Source organism: Ictalurus punctatus, chromosome 24 (genome assembly GCF_001660625.3).
Source record: "Ictalurus punctatus breed USDA103 chromosome 24, Coco_2.0, whole genome shotgun sequence".
NCBI classification, from domain to species: domain Eukaryota; kingdom Metazoa; phylum Chordata; class Actinopteri; order Siluriformes; family Ictaluridae; genus Ictalurus; species Ictalurus punctatus.
In genome coordinates, this window is record NC_030439.2 from 19,038,723 (window position 1) to 19,060,029 (window position 21,307).

At 44.3% G+C, this 21,307-nt stretch overlaps 1 protein-coding gene across 2 annotated transcripts in view; it reads right to left on the reverse strand.

Moving 5' to 3' along the window:
* Nucleotides 1-1,971: 1,971 nt before the first annotated feature.
* LOC108257500 (potassium channel subfamily T member 2) overlaps nt 1,972-21,307 on the reverse strand; it is an 88,627-nt gene continuing 69,291 nt past the window's right edge. Inside the window, exons 15-30 of one of the 2 annotated variants that reach the window (XM_017455319.3) lie at nt 19,188-19,296; nt 18,302-18,358; nt 16,939-17,091; nt 15,715-15,965; nt 12,760-13,114; nt 12,485-12,590; nt 11,741-11,913; nt 8,449-8,520; nt 8,207-8,341; nt 6,930-7,041; nt 6,695-6,796; nt 6,489-6,572; nt 5,118-5,246; nt 4,250-4,601; nt 3,245-3,329; nt 1,972-3,098 (exon numbers count right to left, since the gene is read on the reverse strand). In XM_017455319.3, coding sequence (XP_017310808.1) covers nt 2,975-3,098; nt 3,245-3,329; nt 4,250-4,601; nt 5,118-5,246; nt 6,489-6,572; nt 6,695-6,796; nt 6,930-7,041; nt 8,207-8,341; nt 8,449-8,520; nt 11,741-11,913; nt 12,485-12,590; nt 12,760-13,114; nt 15,715-15,965; nt 16,939-17,091; nt 18,302-18,358; nt 19,188-19,296 — 2,399 coding nt within the window. In that variant the 3' untranslated portion in view covers nt 1,972-2,974. The remainder of the gene's footprint in view (nt 3,099-3,244; nt 3,330-4,249; nt 4,602-5,117; nt 5,247-6,488; nt 6,573-6,694; nt 6,797-6,929; nt 7,042-8,206; nt 8,342-8,448; nt 8,521-11,740; nt 11,914-12,484; nt 12,591-12,759; nt 13,115-15,714; nt 15,966-16,938; nt 17,092-18,301; nt 18,359-19,187; nt 19,297-21,307) is intronic. The other variant, XM_017455320.3, reaches the window with a different exon arrangement.

Here is a 21,307-nt window from a genome sequence, read left to right on the forward strand (position 1 = left end):
AGAACTCGAGACTAGCCGTTTCTAATTGACGGGGCGTCGTTTTGTCGATACGTTCAATTAAACGGTACCACAAAATGTCCCCACTGTCGAATTATATCATAATATACACTCACGATCCGGTCTGTTCTCTTCATCCTGACGTTTGATATGAACGTTAACGGAAGCTGCCGCACGATCGGCCCGTTAGATGACGGCATCGACGTGCAGGTGTGCGTGTGTTCCTGATAAAGTGGACAGTGAGTGTAGCTCGATCATTATATGAGGTTTTATATTCATAAACTTTCAAGATTGTACGCAAGCAAATAATTCCGCTCCACTACGAGTCCGGTGTCCGGAAATTTTTAATCAGATCAAATTTATGTACTTGTTCATACTCGGGTTTTAAAAGGGCAGATTATTATAACACGACGTCATAATACATGATGTTTGTATTGTGTTTTACAGTTTTATATATATATATATATATATATATTTTAAACAGTGCTGGAGCCATCTGTTTTATGTCCTACAGTAGGCGGTATAGATTGACCGTGACTTAGCATCTGAAATCCATAAAACAAAATTAGCTTGACATTAGGTCTAGACAGAGAGAGAAATGAAATACTGCATCGGTGACTAATTGTAACTAATAGTGCTTGAAAGCATTAACCGGAGTGCCATTAGAGGTGGTGATGAGTCATCTCCTGTGTTTTCAGGATGAAATACTTGATCAAGCCGGGTAAATGCGTCTATTTATATCCGTGGGCCGAGAGAGAGAGAGAGAGAGGGGGCTTTACGAAGACGCAGATTGTACAGTAGGTGTGTAGTGAAGAACGGAGAGCGAAGTGGCGTTCTTTGTAATCTCCTCTAGAATGACCCCTGAACTCATGAAGTGAAATTTCTATAATCGATGTCTAGTTGTGGCTAGACTCTCGTTATAGTTGCTTGATAAGTACTCTTGCATTTAAACCCGTGTCTTGCCGAAGTAGCGAGTCAAAAACACGTTCTTGCTTGTATTCGTTAAAAGCGGCGGAATTAAACCGGTCGAATGTGTCGCTTGTAATGATTAAAAATGTTACTGGATTTGTAATAACCATATCGTTTTAACAATACGTTTTGGGAAAAACTCGGGCTGGTTATTGGTGCCATGTGCAGAAGAAATCTGGCTAGGTTGTTCATTTTTTTTTTTCTGGCCTGGAAATTTCTTAATGGGAGAGGTCCGAGTCCGTGGGAGGAGATGGGAGCGGTCCGAGTCCGTGGGAGGAGATGGGAGAGGTCCGAGTCCGTGGGAGGAGATGGGAGCGGTCCGAGTCCGTGGGAGGAGATGGGAGCGGTCCGAGTCCGTGGGAGGAGATGGGAGCGGTCCGAGTCCGTGGGAGGAGATGGGAGAGGTCCGAGTCCGTGCGAGGAGATGGGAGCGGTCCGAGTCCGTGGGAGGAGATGGGAGCGGTCCGAGTCCGTGGGAGGAGATGGGAGCGGTCCGAGTCCGTGGGAGGAGATGGGAGAGGTCCGAGTCCGTGCGAGGAGATGGGAGCGGTCCGAGTCCGTGGGAGGAGATGGGAGCGGTCCGAGTCCGTGGGAGGAGATGGGAGCGGTCCGAGTCCGTGCGAGGAGATGGGAGCGGTCCGAGTCCGTGCGAGGAGATGGGAGCGGTCCGAGTCCGTGCGAGGAGATGGGAGCGGTCCGAGTCCGTGCGAGGAGATGGGAGCGGTCCGAGTCTGTGGGCGTGAAGGGGCGCGGTCAGAGTCCAGAAATGGACAGCATGGGGTCAGCGTCTGTGTTTAGAGTCTGTATGTGCGAATGGGCGTGGTTGGCGTGAGTGGGTGTGGTCAGAGTGGGTGTGGCATTTTAACTATAACATGGGGATAAAATGGAGTACTGACTCAGTTCTCGCTATAGAGACTCGCGTGGTCTCTCAGCAGCAGCTTTTCGCTTCATGATGAAAGTCACGAAAGGCTCTGATTTGGTGTTTTGATTACTTTTTATTCCGTACATAATGCCTTTGTGCGTGAATGGCACTGAATGAAGGCAGCCGTAGCCTGATGCCAGCAGGAGCACAAAGCGGTCGGGGTATATGGCGAGTCTGGCATGCAGGCTCCTCTCTGGGCATGCCAACAACAACACACTCGAGTGACAGAGGACAAAAACAATAGGTCAAGCAATGGAGTTAAAAAGCTAAATAAACAGCCAAATACACAATCCTTATCAAGGCTAACGTCACAGCGCGGTGAGGACCGCTGCACAGAAACTTTCCAAAAATGTTTTTAAAAAAAACAAAAAAAAATGAATTAATTAAAGATGTAGAAGTTTCAACAGTCTCCTTCGAGAGGGAAAAAAAACAGATGGAGAGTGGAAGAAAGTTCACTTATTTGGGCCCCTGCCAGTTTAATAAGCTCCTGTTTGGCCGCCGTGCTGTTGGCACATATCGAAATGCCACAGGGAGCTGGAAAAGTCAAACCGTATTTGAATGCTTATGAGAAACACTTGATATCCATGCCACAGGGCGTAACACGGGGGGGGGCGGAGGGGGGAGTCCCCAAGATGGACCACAGAGCAGATAAGAGGCATGACGGGCTGCTCATGAGACAAAGACGGAGGATTCATGTTCCTCCTTTAACAGACGTTTGGCATCGATGTTCCTTTGGCAGTCCAGAACGGATCGGCAGTGTTCGCTATCGAACATATACTCACATGCACGTAGACTAATACGAATTACGGACTCGCGTTTAAATGCACTTACGTGGCCTCGGCTTCCGTCGCGTCGAAAAGAGAGAAAAAAAATCGATGCATAAATAAAATCGTAACCGGTCCATGCATTCGACAGTCTTCTGGATTAAAAAAAAACAAAGAAAGAAAGACAAGAAACAACTGATTGGAATCAGTTCCAGTTCACAGTCCAGTCTTCTCCGGTCTCTTGTTCTTCTCTCTCTCTCTCTCTCTCACACACACACACGCACACACTTCCAGGCCGGTGTGGAGTTGTGCTGGTGTGTGATCAGAGGTGAGTGCTGTCCTGCGTGTTGAACCGGTGGCGATCCGTGTCCGATTTGCCGACGCAGGGTTTCCGCCCACCCCCCTGGTTAGGCACCAGAGACAGAGGATCAGGTCTGATCAGATACCTGCAGAATACAAACACAAGCGCTGCGGTTAAGATCAGACCGAAATGACGGTGTGCTCCGAGCGTCAATAAGGCTTACTGCTACAACTAAGGATGACTGACCAGGATTGCGTTGTTATACGAACCATGTCATTGTGGTATACTCACACGACGTCGTGCAGCTCGAGCCGCGTGTCAGGTGACGGGTTGATGAGGATGTAGGAGAGTCTGTTGCCCTGGTCAGTCATTCCGTCTTATTCCAGACGGCACGGATAAGGAGAGAGAGACAGAGAGAACACCGTCTGATACAGCCAGTAGAGCACCTTTAATACCGTAGCAGAATGAACAGAAAAAGGGAGCACACTTCTGAAATCCCACAATGCTCTGCAGTCGGTCGTGTAGTGTACGCAAAAACGCCGGCTAGGGGATTCGAAACGAACGATGATGTACGCTATATGGTCAAATGTATGTGGACACCTGACCATAACACCCTTAGGAGGTTCTTCCCCAAATTTTTACCCACAAAGCCGGAAATCTGTCTTTCAATGCTGTAGAATTACTATTCACTGGAACTACGAGGCCCAGACCTGTTCCAGCATGTCAGTTCTGGGGTGCAAAGAAGAACTCGAGTGTCTTGCACAGAGCCCTGACCTCGACCCCACTGAACACCTTTTGGGATGGACTGGAACTGGAGCCTCCTCACGTCAACATCAGCGCTCACATCAACCTCACTCACGCTCTTGATCACAAATCCCCCACAACCACGCCCCAAAATCTAGTGGAAACTCCAAACGAATGCCCATGGTTTTCATAGAATGGGATGTTCAACGGTCAGGTCTACATACTTTTGGCCGTGTAGTGTACTTTGCAGTTGGTAGGGTGTAGGGAACAACAAGTGTGCGTTTATTCTCCCTGAGATATCTCGTCTCTTCAGAGTCGATGCCGCTAGTCAAAAGTGCTAATGTCACTATGAAGCAAAACAGAACCAGTACAAGCTGTTGCTTATCCAGAGCTGTGTAATGCAGGAATTAGATGTTTTATTTGAATTCCCCTGCTCTTGAGAAAGAAATAAAATGACCGAACGGTCACATTAAGGACTTTCTACAAAGCCACGGTACATGAAAGAACTCTGCGGAGACAGATGTGAGAGGTGTTGGTTTCACACACACTTACTGAATCCAGATGGCGAGAGTCCGAGGTGCTTCATGCGTGTGCGCACCAGGGCGTTGAGCTCCTGCCTCTCGGAGCGGCGGAACAGGCTGAGTCTCTGCTGCGTGATCCTCTCGGCCGCGCTGCCCGCTCCCTTGGCACCACTCGACCCACGCCCGCTCTTCCGGCTCAGCCGCCGCGCCCATTGCATGCTCTTCCTCCTCAGCAGTGGGTGATCCGAGGCATGGGAGGACGAGGACGAGGAGGACAGTGGCTCGGACGAGGTGGAGTTGCGATGAGGACCAGAGCGACAGAGCAGAGGCTCTCGGAGCTCCCGCGTGTCCTCATAGTCCTCCACCGTGATGGACACCTGAGACTGATGAGGAGGAAGCACGTGGACATGAGAACGAACCTTCTGAAGGAGCTTCTTCGGCTCTCTGTGAACTCGGGAGGGATACGATTATATTTGACAAATGCGTTAGATGAAATCAACGTTGGATGCGGAGTTACTGCTCGAATGGGGATGAAATTACACAGAAGAAAATATAGATAAATATAGATAAAACGTTTACTACAAGTTTTCACATATACAGAGGATGAAAACCCATGCGTGATATTAAATCTGAACCATAATCAAGGCTAATAGTTTATATAAAGGTTCGTTTTCTTTTTGTTTGTGTTGGTGCTTTCTGAACGCTGGGAAATACAATGAAATACGTAAAGTAAGACTTTCAGATCCCTTAAAAAGTTGCATTTAGACGTCAATAAAAAATGTTGCACTGAAACATGGAAACTGTGAAGGAGAAGCCACATCGTTCACATCTGGAGTGGAATAGTGAAGATAACCCTGACTATCTTGCTGATTTTGGTGTGTTGCTGCAGGTTTGTGTACCTCAGACACGGGGAGTTTATGAGCCTCTGTGCGGTAGATGCCGATGGGAATGTCTCCTGTGGAGGAACAGAGTTTCTGGTACAGCCGGCCATAAGTGCGGATCCACAAGTCCTCCTCTGTGATTTTCATCTAAAAGCACACGTCATTAATCATCATCGTTGTAGTCATCATAATCCTCATCATAGACATTATTGTAGTCATTATCATCATCATAGTCATCATGATCCTTATCATTGTCATCACCTTAATCATTATGGTCATACTCAACATCGTCATCATCACCACTGTCATCATCGTAGTCATCATGATCGTCATCATTGTCAACATCATAGTCATCATGATCGTCATTATGGCCATCATCATAGTCATTATCATCATCATTATTGTCATCATCATAGTCATTATCATCATTATAGTCATCATCATTGTCATTATCATCATTATAGTCATCATCATTGTCATTATCATCATTATTGTCATAATCATAGTCATAGTCATCGTCAGTCATTATCGTCATCAGTCATTATCATCATGATAGTCATTATCACCATTGTCATAATCATTATCGTCATCATGATAGCACTATTGTCATAATCATTATGGTCATCATGATAGCACTATTGTCATAATCATTATGGTCATCAGTCATTATCGTCATCATGATAGTCATTATTGTCATCATAATCATTATGGTCATCAGTCATTATCATCAGTGTCATAATCATAGTCATTATCATCATGGTCAGTCTTCATCCTCATCATAATAGTCATTATCGTCATCATGATAGCACTATTGTCATAATCATTATCGTCATCAGTCATTATCTTCATCATGATAGTCATTATTGTCATCATAATCATTATGGTCATCAGTCATTATCATCAGTGTCATAATCATAGTCATTATCATCATGGTCAGTCTTCATCCTCATCATAATAGTCATTATCGTCATCAGTCAGTCATTTTCGTCATTGTTGTCATCATTATCGTCATCGTCTTCATCCTCATCATCATATTCATTATCGTCATCATCACATAGTCACAGTCGTCATTATCGTCAGTTATCATCACCTTAGTCATTATCACAACTTTTTTAATCGACATCATCGCTGCTGTCATCTCCATCATGTGTCCCATGATGATTGTAGGAACAATATAACGATCATCTCTGTCATCATGACGATGATAAAAAGTATGACGTGTAATTCTTTAATAAATAAATATTGTAATCTTTGCTATGAAACTGCACATGAATATAAACCTGTAATTTACAACTGCACTACTGTCAAAGCTGCTGTTACAGAAAATTAATCAACACCTTCTGACCAATCAGAAGTGAAAATGATGATGATGATGATGATCATACTCACTGCACACAGGAAGCCTGAGCCAGGCATAGAGTCCAGTCCCAGCAGCAATCTGGTGATGGAGATCATGTAGTCCTTCACAAAGGACTTACACACACACACACACCACAAACAACAGAGATCACTTCATTATCTAGTGTATATCGCTTTCTGCTCTGAGATCATCACACGAAGGACACGTGAGTGTGGATTACCGGTTCGGCTGTTACCTGATACAGCAGCGTGTCCAGCATGCTGACACTGAACACCTTCCCTGCAGCGAAGGGCAAGCGGAACATGAAGACCAAGTTGGAGCCTCGCTCTCGCTCCTTCTGCAGGGTGGAGCACACAAATCACGCACCGATTAGCTTACAGCGCTCGCCAAAACACACACTGCTACTGTGGCATTATATCGAGTCTCTGAGTTTAAGCAGCAGAAGCAGTCGGTGGTGAAACAGGACCGACCTTCTCCAGTTTGGAGAGGGCGAGTGAGTAGTGGTCTTTCACTCTGAACTGCATGAAGCGCATGTTGGCTGGGTGCGTGAGTTCTGTGATAATGCTGAGAGCTGGGAAAAGCCTGTGGGACAAAACAGTTTGTTTACTCAGTTCGTTCAAATGTCCACTTAAACACTGGTTAGTTTAAAAAAAAAAAAAAGAAGAAGAAAAAACCTCAAGCCCTCTAATCACTGCTTAGCAACAGCTCCTATGTGGCGTTATCTCAGTCGAGCTTCAGGCACCAGACGTATTTTAAATTAGAAGATCCAGAGATTGTGCCAAAGGGACTCGTAAAAGTGACTCCAGACACCCGGATACCGATTTCTGATACAGATACATTTCTAACAAATTTCTACTCATTTCATCTGTGTGGAAATGTTAGGCCTAGCGCTGAAATGAGCTGAAAGGTCATATCTCCTTGCTCAAAGATGTTTAGTTGGTTATATGAGCTGTGTTTAAGGTGTGCACAAAATAACGTAGTTAAATTTATACTCAACCAACGTTTTCGCTAGCTAATCTTTGCTGAACCGTAGAAATTGCGCGCCACTTAAAACGGGCATTACCATAAAGACACCGGGCCTCATTTATCCAGGTTGACCATACGTCCTCTTTTTCCGACCTTTAAAAAAAGCATCTAAATTCGAGAAAATGTCCGGGATTCGGTTTTAGTTTCATTATGATGTGCTTATGGTCGCATCGCTTTAACCCGTTTCTGTAATTCCCACCTTCTCGCACCCCGATTGGTCGATTATAAAAGGCTTGCAGCAACTACTGGCGAAATCCCCACCTCTCAACCGTTAGCCTACTCTCAGGATCGCGCGAATGCGAAGCGCTGTTGTCGCTCGACAATAGCAGCAAGTTCCAGCTGTCCTGAGTCGAAACAACGCCCGTGCCCATATAAGGTCATTTTGTACTTCATGTTATCGCATTGCTTCGTATTACACGGCCATTCAAATGCGTAAATGATGGCGGAAGGTACACTCGTGGCATCTGATATTTGATCTTATTCCCTGGACATTCAAAAGGATGTAGGAAAAGTCGAGGTGCTTTCTTTTTGCGGCAGAGCTGTAATAACATCCTGAGCACTGCTCAATTATTAACGAGGGATTACACTAGATATCTGCAGGTCAAGCTGTCACGTCTACGGGATGTTGGGGGGGGGTCAGCAAAACGCACTTAAATATTCATTTCCAGGCACATTCAAAGAGGTAAAGAGGCCATCGTTCATGCACACTCATAATCAGCACCTGAAGAGCGTCTGTACGTTCACGATGGTTTTAGCGTCGGCCATGTAGTCCTCCTCGGCGATCATCGAGCTCTCCTTATCCACCACCACCATGGTGTCTGCGAATGTCACGCCGCAGCGCAAGAGACTGTCCAGACTAGACACAAACACACATTTAACACACAAGTAAGGAGCAGAAGAAGGAATTTCTCATTAGCGAGAAGGAGAGTATGGAGTAAAGGAAACGCCTGAGGCTTCTCTTACTTGTCGATGGATCCCACGGTGTAGAAGACCATGGGGAACCAGCAGATAGCCTCGAGGAAGTCTGCTTCAGGTCTGAGAACGAGCGAGCCCACACGCACATACATACACAAACAAGAAATAAAAGTGATACTCATTAGTGTGGGCGGTTCGATTTGTACCTGCTGGGAGTAGGTTTTGATTGCCGAGTTTTAGACACGTAGAATATTCCAGGCTGGAGTGGTTGGTTAGACTGCCATGGCTGGGTTTTTTATTTTGTAATTGTTTTGCACTGAAGCTACAAATAAGGCGAGATTATACCTACTAGAAACAATTTCGTCCTCAGTGTGGAGGCGGAATTGTATATAATATATATTCCAATTTAGATCCGTATATGCTACTCTAACCCATTTCTTTTCCAATTTACTTCTACTCAAAACCTCAACCTATTTTTTTTTCTTTATTTTTTTTCTTGCCGCTGCTGAGATTTTATCTCACAGAGATAGGGTGTAATTTGTACTTTGATTGGATGATGTGTGCTCAGTAGATTTTCTTTTAAAGGCCTTTTGAGAACTGCATGACTCACTCACTTTCAGTACGCGTTTTATCCTTTTCGGGATGGCGGTGGAGCCGAGGACACGGGGCGTGAGGTGGGAATATACGGTGGTGCGCGGAAGTCTGGGAACCCTTTCGAATTTTCTATATTTCTGCATAAGTATGACCTAAAATATCATCGGGGACCAGTCGTAAGAGTAGTTAAAGAGAACCCAATTAAACAAATGAGACAAAGATATTATACTTGGTCATTGATTTATTGAGGGAAATGGTACAATATTACACATCTGTGAGGGGTAAAAGTGTGTGAACCGTTGCTGTCAGTATCTGGTGCGAGCTCCTTGTGCAGGAATAAAAGGTTTGCGGTAAGTGTCGATCATCTGCACGTCGGCTCGGAGGAGTTTTATCCCGTTCCTCAGAACAGAACGGCTTCAGCTCTGGGATGTCGGTGGGTTTCCTCACAGGAGCTGCTCGCTTCAGGTTCTTCCACAACGTCTCTATTGGATTACGGTCAGGACTTTGACTCGGCTGTTCCAGAACATTCACTGTATTCTTCTTTAACCGTTCTTTAGTAGAACGACTCGTGTGTTTAGCGTCGTCGTCTTGCTGCATGACCCACTTTCTTGTCAGATTCAGATCATGGACAGATGTTCTGAGATTTTCCTTTAGAGTTTGCTGGTGTAATTCAGAATGTATTGTTCCATCAATGAAGGTGAGTCGTCCTGGCCCAGATGCAGCAAAACAGCCCCAAACCATGACACTACCACCACCATGTTTCACAGATGGGATCAGGTTCTTATCCTGGAGTGCAGCGTTTTCCGTTCTCCAAACATAACGTTTCTCATTTAAACCAAAAAATTCTATTTTGGTCTCCTCCGTCCACAAAACATTCTTCCAATAGCCTTTGGTCTTGTCCACGTGATCTTTAGCAAATGCAGACAAACAGCAATGTTCTTTTTGGAGAGCAGTGACTTTCTTCCTTGCGACCCTCCCATGCACACCGTTGTTCAGTGTTCTCCTGATGGTGGATTCATGAACGTTAACATTAGCCAATGTGAGGGAGAAGTTTATGAGAAGTTACCCTGGGTTCCTTTGTGACCTCGCAGACTATTACACGTCTCGCTCGAGGAGTGATCCTTGTAGGTCGACCACCTCTGGGGAGGGGAACCATGGTCTTGAATTTCCTCCACAATCTGCCTGACTGCGGATCGGCGGAGTCCAAACTCTTTAGAGATTTTTTTTTAAAACCTTTTCCATCCTGATGAGTCAACAAGTCTTTTTCTGAGGTCCTCAGAAATCTCCTTTGTCCGTGCCACGATACGCATCCACAAACAAGTGTTGTGAAGATCGGACTCTCGATACGTTGATCACACAAAACTTTAATAAATCAGGAACTGAGTGTACGTCTTCTCAAGTGTCCACGGTAATAAAGGTAGATAAAAAAATACTTGTATATTTTAAAAATGAAATCTTGGCAAAATTGAAAAAAAATAAATAAATAAATAGCAAACTTCAGATGCTAAACGTAATTCGTCTGATTTCGTCTGAGTCGAGTAGGAAATTGTGCATATTTAAGAAATAAAAAATCTACTTCAATAAGGCGTATATACCCAAGAACAAAAATACCAATAAAGCAATACTTTGAAAAAACAAAACAATGCTCAGGGTAGTGTTGAGGAACAAATACAGCCTGATATAGTTATATCTTTCTGTTCAATCCAGTTAGAGGTCGGTTTCTCCAGAACCGCCAAGAAATGAGATTAAAAAAGGAATAAAATAAGCGAAAGCTGATTATCTTCAGCGCGAGGTGACTTAAACGTCCACCCGATGTCTTTCCCCCGGTGTCTCTGATCGGATTCGCCCGAACTGACAACTGAAGTCTGTGCGATGAAATCCTACCTGCAATCAGTAAATGGGAAGCATTAAAACGAATGACTCAGAGCTTCATCCCGTCTGATCGCATCAGAGGTCTGTCGTGGGCCGAATCACTTTTCCTTCACAGGCGAAACCGCGGCGATTAGGTCGCGTGTTTTAACGAGGGCTGCTGCGGCGTGACGGACACGGGGTCACGGCTGGTGAGTGAAATAAAAACGAGGACTTAACATACAACATAATTCGTGAACGAATATTCCAGATAAGAAATAACTAAAAATATCTATTTATGTTTGATCCTACCGCTGATCCTACGACCGAGGTGTCATCTGGGTTATTATGTTTTTAAAAAAATCTGTATATAAATATAAGGCGAAAGACATTTTAAAAGTTTCCTTCATAAATGTAAAAAAAAAAAAAACCTAGTGTGCATATTTTTGGAGAAATAGCTTAACGCTTATTAACAAAATATACATCACTGGCCCAAGTTACTAATAAATCCCTTTACCTTCAAATACAATCATTAAAACACTTCAAATACATTAAGAAATAGACCAACGTTAGCTAAACCCTGATTCAGTTTTCAGTTCAAAAGCTCAGATAATGCCAGGTTAGTTAGCTATGTTAGCCACACAGCTAGCAGTTGCATTAGATGGTGCTAATTAGCTAGCTAGCCACTGAGGTGTGTAAATATGGTGAATCTGCAGCATAAAACTAGCCTAATTCGAAAAGTCTAAACCCTTATTGCACATATTTACTCATTTGTTGTCGTTTTATCGAACCAAATCTCGATGTCATCCCATTGGCTGATCATTTTATCCTGATGTCATTTCCTGGAGGTGTAAAGTGAGACGTACAGCCGGACGGACGCTGTTGCTTTATGACTCACATGCTCTCCAGCAGGAGCACGATGGGGTTCAGCTCCTTCCTGGGTCTGTAATACGCTCGCAGAGGCACGATGAAGTTGTAGAGGCCGTTACCGGCGCTTTCAGCCGACACGATGATCAGCTTGTTCTTGAAACCGTACGAGCGGGCGTCCTCGTAGGGCATGTGATGGCACGCCTGGGACACGGGGAGAACAAAGGAACATGGACTTGAAGAGACCCGACTTATTAACAGCGCATAAATAAACACCTCCAGCGTAAAAAAAAAATGAAGACGGAATCGAACACCTCGGGGACTCCGAGACTCAAATCTGCCTTAACGTCTGGTAATAATCAAGACATGGGAATCTGCCAAGCATATACGTCATAATTCTTATCCGTTTATAGCTACATTTAATATTTAAGTTAGTTCCTGTTCTCACTTATGTTATAGCAGCTATAAAATCGCCGGCCTCCCTTTTTTTTTTCTCTCTCTCTCGAGTTAATAAAACAAACAACGCAGCTTGCCGTAAACGCCTCTGTACCGAAGACGTCGGAAAAGGTCTAGCTTTTACCTCTTGACTGTTGCAAAGCGCTGACACTGGAGACTCCTTCCAGGAACGTTAAATAAACGTCTCCTTACAGAAAACTTCGCCGCATCGACAGATATATACGCTTTCGTAATACATTCATGCAGACCATCCACCATCCGTCCACCGAGTCCCTGTGTAAGCTGTTACTATGGAAACGATAACTGAAAGAAGACTCACCTTATCGAGGCGAAGGCAGCAAAAGGGCATCTTCTCCTGCAGGAGGTGGCAGAGCGCAGGAGAACTTCCGATGTACGGGGAGTTCAGTGGGTAACCCTTTACCCACCTGCTCCAAACACACACACACACACACACACACAGATACACACATGTTGGTTTTACTGTGTTTGTTATTTACAGGTAAATAATCTCTCGCTATGTCTTCACTGAACCCTAACCTCAATCCATTTATTAATTAATACTAACCCTAATTTTGAACCTCGTCGTCTACTTACTCGCCCTGCGCTCCCCACCATTGGCCCTTGTGCTCTCCTTGCCCCAACACGTCGTCTTCCTCCTCCTCCTCCTCTTCTTCTTTGCCATCCTCTCCCCCCTCGTCCTCTGATTGGTCCCCCAGCAGGTCGAAGGTGTGGCTGTGGACACCATCCACAAGTTCCAGCACTGGAGCAATGCTGTGCCTCCTGTCCTCACCTGATCCACCCACAGGGGGCGGGGCCAACGTGTTGCCACCACCCACTTCCACGCGCGTTCCGCTGCGTCCAGTCCTGCCCGTGCTCAAAGCCACGCCCCCTGGGCCAGAGCCTTCGGGGCTGCTATCGCTGGAGTCGTGCAGGTCTATGGCCACCGTGCCTGCAGGGTAAGATTAGCATGTGACCACACAGGAGCGGCGTTATGAAGTTAGCAGTTTAATAATAAACACGTCTTCCATAACAAATCCGCCCCCAAGTCCAAGTTTTTAACTTAAAGCAATTCTCAGCACATCAAGTCCATGTTCTGTAGACTAAATCCCGGCGCCATCTCACCAGCATCTGGCATGTTGGATGAAGACGAAATTCCAACGGTTATTACGGTAATTACCATACTTCCATATCGGCATTTTACTTCACATAAAATGTTCGACTTTTCCCTCAGCACATTTCCAAAGGCGTGGTCACGTAGCTTCACCTTTAAGTAAAAATATTCATGGCTTTAAAGCACAGTGACTAGAAAGTAGAGTTCTTTTTTTCTTCTTTTTTTTCTTCAATCTAAAAATGTAAATGCAAATAAATAAATAATAAAAAATAGGGAACGCGAGCTATCTCTTACTATGAATATTAGCTGCACTTAGCTCTGTTTGCATTATGATCGCTAGCGATTAGCACGCACGCTAGATTTGATTGTCAGAGCTAGTGGTGTGCGAGCTAACGTTGTTGGAGGTAGGAAAATAGCTGTGCATGGCAGGTTTATTAAAAATGTCTTTCTAACCGGCTACTTTTGGTTTGATATTTTAAATCTTTTTTTTTTTTTGGTTCGGCGTTCAGTATTTATAGCGAAAAAAAATGTCATCTTTTTCTCTGTGGTCACTGGGATGGCGGCGTTACAGACAGGATTTCATTTCCAACCCGTTTCACTAGGTGGAGATGTTGGACTAATAGGCGTGTCTGTCATAATCTGAGACGTCTATATTATCACCGTGCCCACACTTTTCCCTTAAGTTCCTGTTCAGCACTTCAGTACGAAAAAACGCAACCGCTACGCACCTGATTAAAAAAACCACAACGCTATCTTCACCCTTATCTTCTGTTCGGCTTAGAATTTTTCTCTTTTTTTTTTTTACTGAGCAACCGAGCGAACCTCAACATGAGTTTTGAAAACGGGTGGAACGTCTTTTACGTGTCTGTTTCCACTCACGTGCTTTTTATTGCTAATAACCGAGATAACTCGGGTGTTAAATTGTGACTATAAAATGACGCCGTTAAACCGTTTAGTTTTAGAGTCTTACTCCTAAATCAGTTTTCGGATTCCTAACCATAACAACACGCTATTCGGATGAATCCAATTATAATGATGTTTATTAACAACTACTGTGTAATACAGGATGAGTGCAATAGTCGTGTGGATGTACAATCACGCGTTTTCTCTGGAACCGCTGTGCTACAGGGTGCGTTTTTAAATCCAATAAATACTCCGTCATATCATTTCCTATGTTTCCAAGACGATAAAAAAAACAACCCAGAGTCACCCCCAACAACAGCAGCTCAGCACTGTTCAATATCGATAGTTCGTGCACCTGACAAATGTAACATAACTAAAAAAATCGATGGTCAGTTTGTTGGCCATTCAATTAGAGTTTTATAGCGCTTTTAACAATAGCCACTCAGTACGTTTACACGGACAACAATAATCCGATATGAACCCGATTAAGATGATACTCTGATTAAGAAACTAGCACGTGAACAGAGATTATTGATGACCTTAATCTGATTAAAGTCACACTCGAAGTAAACACGAATGGAATTAAGACGTGTGGAGTATTCCTGTTTTAGTCGCGTTATCGACGTCTGTTAGACGTGTACACACCTTAATCACACTATTAACGCCGTGTGAGAGTTTTCACCGCATTGTGCGACAGGACACGTACACACACGGCAGCGCGCGACCGTCTGACGGCAAACGAGAGAGCACGGCCGCGTCCCAAACCGCGTACTTACCCGCTATATAGTAGGAAGTGAAATACACGTATCTCAGCCACTATATAGTAGGTAAGTACGCGGTTTGGGACGCGGCCCACGGCTTCAAGCGGTCGTCTGTTAGCCCGTACAGCACGACTAATAATTAACCGCGCTCGAAGCGTTCGTAAAATTAAACAGGAAACACCCAAAACTGTATACGGTCCCATAACGACGACCGACTGTACGTCGATACGTGAAATTCCGGAGGGAACGTCGGACGGCGTAGCGCGGTGACGTAATGACGTGTGACGTTAATCCATCTACGTTCTATAACACGTAACACAGGAACATGAAAGGAGTATTCTAAAAGCGACTCGTGTAAACACCTTAATCAGAATATTATACGTCTTATTCAGAATAAGGTCCGTAATCAGATTAGCGCTGTCCGTGTAAACGTAGTCAGTGTTATGAACCCGGATGTAGATTTAGATATTAAAGTTCCTGCGAAGAAAATCTTAAGCACTTAAGAACTGCAGTAATGGAAAAGTGGGCTAAAATGGACAGGAACCAGCTCGTGTCATCAACACCTAACCGAATTGACGGCGAGTGGAGATGTAAGCACGTATTAAGGAAAAAAAAAGGTCTCATACAAGACGTGTTTGGTCGTGGGACCTTAAACGTGCGCCTATAAAAGGAAAAAGAACAAAAAAAGTATTGCTACGTGGTTAATAGAGCAGATTCTACAAATACCCAATGTTCATGCAACCACACGAACATAATTATTAACCCCTGACTGACCCATGCTGGCGATGATGCTGTGGACAGGCAGACGTGTGAGTCCGTGGTAGATGGTTTGCGGTACGCCTCTGGCGCTGTCCCCGGAGCCCCTGCTGGGTTCTCTGTGGCCCCGGACGAAGGCCGAGTTCTCCTCTTTGGAGATGTTGATGTAGAAGCAGATGTCTGAAGCGCCCATGATGTGGCACGGGCCAGGGTTCAGCAGGATGTTGGCCGTGTCCAGTCTCCGTACGGCAATAAGGCACACGCCGTATCTGTCAATACACACACACACACTCGTTCACAGGGACTCGTACTGCACGCGGCCCTATTAAAACCGTCTGTAAAGAGGTGTTTATTTATTTAACATTTATGGAAGGAGTCTCCAGTGTCAGCGCTTTGTAACCGTCAGAGGTAAAGCTCTAACTTTACGTCTTCGGGATAGAGGAGTTCACGCTACGTGGTTTCCGTGGCAACGTGACAAGCTCACTGTTTCGTTCCACACCGTCGCACATAACTACAAATGGATGAAACGTACACAGAGTGAGCGGCGCTTTAATAAGTAAAACATTCCGGTTGTTTTTAAATCGCCGTGGCATAAGAGGAATAAAACACTTCAGGATGCTCTTAGAAAAGAATCAGCTTTTGCCTGGTGACTGTAACTCCGCTCCATCACTGATGATTTAACTCAGAAAACCCCGCCCCAAAGCGTTTTATTCCATACACGGTTCACATCATATGGGTGTTTATTAGCGGTTGCGTTGTATTAAATATACAGTATAAGTCTGTAGATACACAACATATGATACGTACGACAAACTGGCGGGTTTAAATCCCAGGTTATGATTGTAATCATTCCTATCGCACCAACTGCACCTGATGCACGGGTGACGGATGCTGCTCCATAACCGCTCTCACTATTAACCGTGATGGGAAGGAAAGCAATTTTGAAGATGAGGTGCTGGTTAGAAACACCGCAGAGCAAATTGGGCACTGCAAAACAACATTATGGGATCTCTAGAAAAAGAAAGAGAACCCCTGGGGGAGTGTAACAGCGCAGCAGCTTAGGACAGAAATCAGTAGAGCTTTGAAGAAAATAAACAAATAAATAAATCAATCAATCCGAGTCGCATCCGAAGGACTCGAACGCAAATTTTTGTAAAAAAAAAAAAAAAAAAAAAAAATCAATACAATGCTTTCATCAGCACCAGAAGTAAAGAAAGGGCCTTGAATACCCACACAACTCACTTCTTGTGTGCGTGGAATGAGGCGAAGGTGAAGCTCTTGCCCTGGTACTCCCCGAAAAACTTGCTCTCCTCCAGCCGGATGTGATGCACCTCGTTGGCCGAGCAGCGGCGGTACGTGCGCTGCCATTGGTCGGCTGAGTTTGCTCCTCCTTCCCTTTGGCACAGGAGAAAAAAAAAAACAACAAAAAAACATCAATGACCTTTTTAACGATTCACACCTCACTCCTCCAACATTAGACAACACAACACACAATCCTAATCTCCAAATATCACACCTCTTCAAGGCATCAGGCGGGAATAAGGCAACGCCCAATAAAATATAAACTGGCCAATGGAACGGTCCCGTAAGCCATAATTCCCAATGAACACGCATTGAGAATTCGGTTTATCTTGCCGTGAACAACCCGTAGGCAAAGGGTCATGGGTGTCAATACTTTAGTCTTCTCAAACATGTTGAGTGTGATGTTAAAATACAAGAAAAATACACACAAGGGGACACCCCATACTTGTAGGCGCATACTGTTAGTAAACATTACGTTAATATTAGTTAATATCAGCATACATTACGTTATCTCCTACGTAGTGAGCGTATATAGTGAATAGGAAGAGATTCACAAAGTACAAAATGTAAAAACAAGCGAAACATTAGCAACAAGAAAACATACTGTGGGTAAATAAGTAACTAAACAGACAAACAAATAAATAAATGTAGGAACATTACACTCAATACAAGGAAAAAAATATTTTGGTAAGAAAATAAAACTTCCCTATAGTTAGAAACGTTTTAGTTTTTCGGTAAAAACACTACTGTGATGTTTGACCAATCGGTGTCCTGCACAGTTTCTAGCTCCGCCCACATGTCCCTGTTCATTTCTCTTAGCACCCTGATAAAAAGAGAAACCAAACTCAACATACCGAATCGCAGTAAGAGACACTCGGCAAGGGAAACAACGACAGAATCTAGAATCGCTCATTTGTTCCCATAGCGTCTGGAAAAGCGTGATTAGATCGGAAAACTGGAAGTACCGATTTGGAAAATATCCAACTTCTGAGCACAATGCATTACAGATAACGGCTGTCGTTGTCGGTGTAAATGTTGCACAAGTGTTACGCAAGTCTGACTCGATGGACCTAATGGACTTCCTGCACTGATATGCGGCATTGGCGGTTATCTAGACAGAGGTGGCGAGTATTCCATTAAGATACAACAGTGTAATTAATTACATGCTGAAACTCTTGGATCAATTACGAGAGGACTCTTGGAAACCATTAAAACCATTAGATCCTGATGGAAAGTGTTTAATGGGCTTCACTAGGAGCCGTTTCACATTAAGCAGTGAAATGATGTTTGTGAGGTTACGGACCTGCTAAGGGGCTGAAAGGCTCCTCCTCGCTGCCTGAAGGTTTCTAAAGGCGCTGTTCTGAAAATAAAACACGCACTGTAGGTAAAAATTCAGGTCTGTGTGTGTGTGTGTGTGTGTGTGTGTGTGTGACTTGAGTTGTAGACATGGCAGAATTTAGCAACAATAAGAATCAGTGTGTGTGGGGGGGTCGGGCGGGGTTTGGGGGGGGACATGGGATATGGTTTTAGCCATTTGTGAGAGTCCTCATAATGTCAGGATAGTGTCAAATGTCCTCATAATCACCTGGTCCTCACAAAATAAATGATACTTTTACAAAAAGACAGCCAAAACAGTTCCTTTTGGTTAGTGAGGTTAAGGTCAGAGCTGGGTTCATTTAGTCGTCGTCTTCCGTGAGCGTTTTATCCAGGTCAGGGAGGTGATGGATCCGAAGTGAGTACCGGGAACGCTGAATACGAGGCGGGAAAACCATCGCACCATGCACACACACACACTCATACACGGGGCAATTTAAAGTCACCAATTCATCAACCAGCATGTTTCTGAGAGGCAGGAGAGCTCGGAGGAACCCACACAGACAGTAAGAGTAACCCCGTGCCACCTGAATTCAATTCAATTTGACCTGTCTAGCACTTTTAGCAATAGGCAACATCGCCAAGCAGCTTTACAGATATTCGGATGTGGATTTAGATCCCTAATGAGCAAGCCAGAGGCAACAGTCACGAGGACAATCTCTCTGAGATGACCAGAAGAAGAAATCTCAAGAGGAACCAGACTTACAGCAGTAATTAGCTAATAATTAGTTCGGTATTCAGTTAGTTGAAAGTATGTGTATGCGTGTGTGTGTGTGTGTGTGTGTGTGTGTGTGCGTGTGTGTGTGTATACTCACTGTCCTCTGGAGGAATGTATCAGTAAAGTAATCAGAGTGGACGTCCCCGGGCATACACAGTTGAGGGCGAGCATGGCGTATTTAAACTCTTCTTCACACACCACGTGATCTGTATCGCACAGAAATGAGCAAAAATAAATAAATAAATAAATAAATAAATAAGAAAATAGTACATTTTAAGCGTTCTTTTTATTCCCACCAACCAGAGAGACGTAAACATAAGGAAATAATCCATTTAACGTTGCTCCTCGAATGAACGGATCACATCGCAAACAGACCGCGAAGAAATTCCTTTGTTTTGAACGATTTATTATTTGTTTTTGTTTAAAACCGTAGCAGAATAAAAGGTTGAACATTTCTTTACCTGTGATGACAAGACACTGAGATAAATGCACTGAGATAAATGTAAATAATGTTCACCTGTTTGGGAATGAAAATTTGACCAAACGAATATAAACGCTGAATGTATTGGCGTCATCAGTACAAGTACAAGTACACGCCATACAGGAAATAGATATACCGTATGTTCTGTTGCTGTAAGAACAGCCTCCTCACTCCTCACTCATTTCCGCATTAATATTTCAATCAATTTACATTACATTACATGCCTGAAACATACTTTTTCATTTTTATGAAAAAAAAAAATGACAATATTCAGTTAAAGCTTTCACCTGAACATACTCTTCCTTTCTGAAATATTTAATTTCACAAGTTCAACAAGAAGTTGCATCATCCGAATTGCTTAAAGCCAGAGGCATGTCTCCGTGCAGCTCTCGCCTGGTTTCTCACTGACGCTAAGCAGGATTGAGCCTGTACCTGGATGGGAGACTTCCTAAGGTTGCTGGTTAGAAGTGGTATTAGTGAGGCCAGCAGGGGGCACTCACCCTGTGGACTGTGTGGGCCCTAATGCCCCAGTACAGTGACACTCCATCCATCTTCTATACTGCTTATCCTTATCACACACCCATTCATACACTATGGACACTTTAGACAGCAGACCATGCATGTCTTTGGACTGGGGGAGGAAACCCCCACAGCACGGGGAGAGCATGCAAACTCCACACACACAGGGCGCACGGTGGGAATCGAACCCCCGACCCTGGAGGTGTGAGGCGAACGTGCTAACCACTAAGCTGTCGTGCGGTCGGGGACACCATACTGTATCTTTCAGATGAGACTTTAAACCGAGGTCCTGACTCTCTGTCATCATTTAAAGTCTCAGGACTCTTATCGTAAAAGAGTAGGGGTATAAACCCGGAGTCCAGGCCAAATTCCCCCATTGACCGTTATCTATCACAGACCCCAAATAATCCCCATCTCTGAATTGGCTACATCACTCTCTCCTCTCCACTAATAGCTGGTATGTGGTGGGCGTTCTGGTGCAATCTGGCTGCCGTCGCATCATCCACTAGTGTAGCCCCACCTCCCCCCACACACAATACTATGCAAAGCGCTCTGCGTGTCTAGACAAGTGCTTGGTAAATCTAACTGTAACTAAAGATTATTGTCAGTCAAATTGTGATATTAACTGATAAAGTCGCTTTGAAACACCGTACGACATTGCAACCTGGAGTACATACTGAAAGGAAACGATTATTTAAAAACTCTAGGTCTTTTAAGTAAGTGATTCGAATGTCCTTAATGGAAATCCCTGATCAGATGGGACACGACGGGTGTACGCACACGATGAAGGTGTTTTAAACGCTTTTTTTTTTTTTAATCTCCAGACGAAAGCCAGCATCTGGTCCAAAGGGCCTCGGCTCTCGTCTGCCATTAAGGCTGGCTGTAAAATGACCTCTGTCCCTCCTCTCACTCCAATGCCTTTCATGACTGTGCTCTAAAACCACTGTACACACACACACCCACACACACACACACACACACACACACCAGCAGGCTATTTCCTTCACCATTATTCAAACAACGAGAGTGAGATAAAGAATAAAAGAAAAAAAGGAGACGGAAAGAGGAAAAAGGGAAAAGGCGTTTATAAACGCACGAATCACAACACAGCGTTGTCGTATCAATTAAAGGAAAACGCCTACGGCTATAAACAGCTGCAGCGCTAATTTACCAGAGCAGCATGTTGGCTTTGCTGGCAGTTCATCTGTAATGAGCAA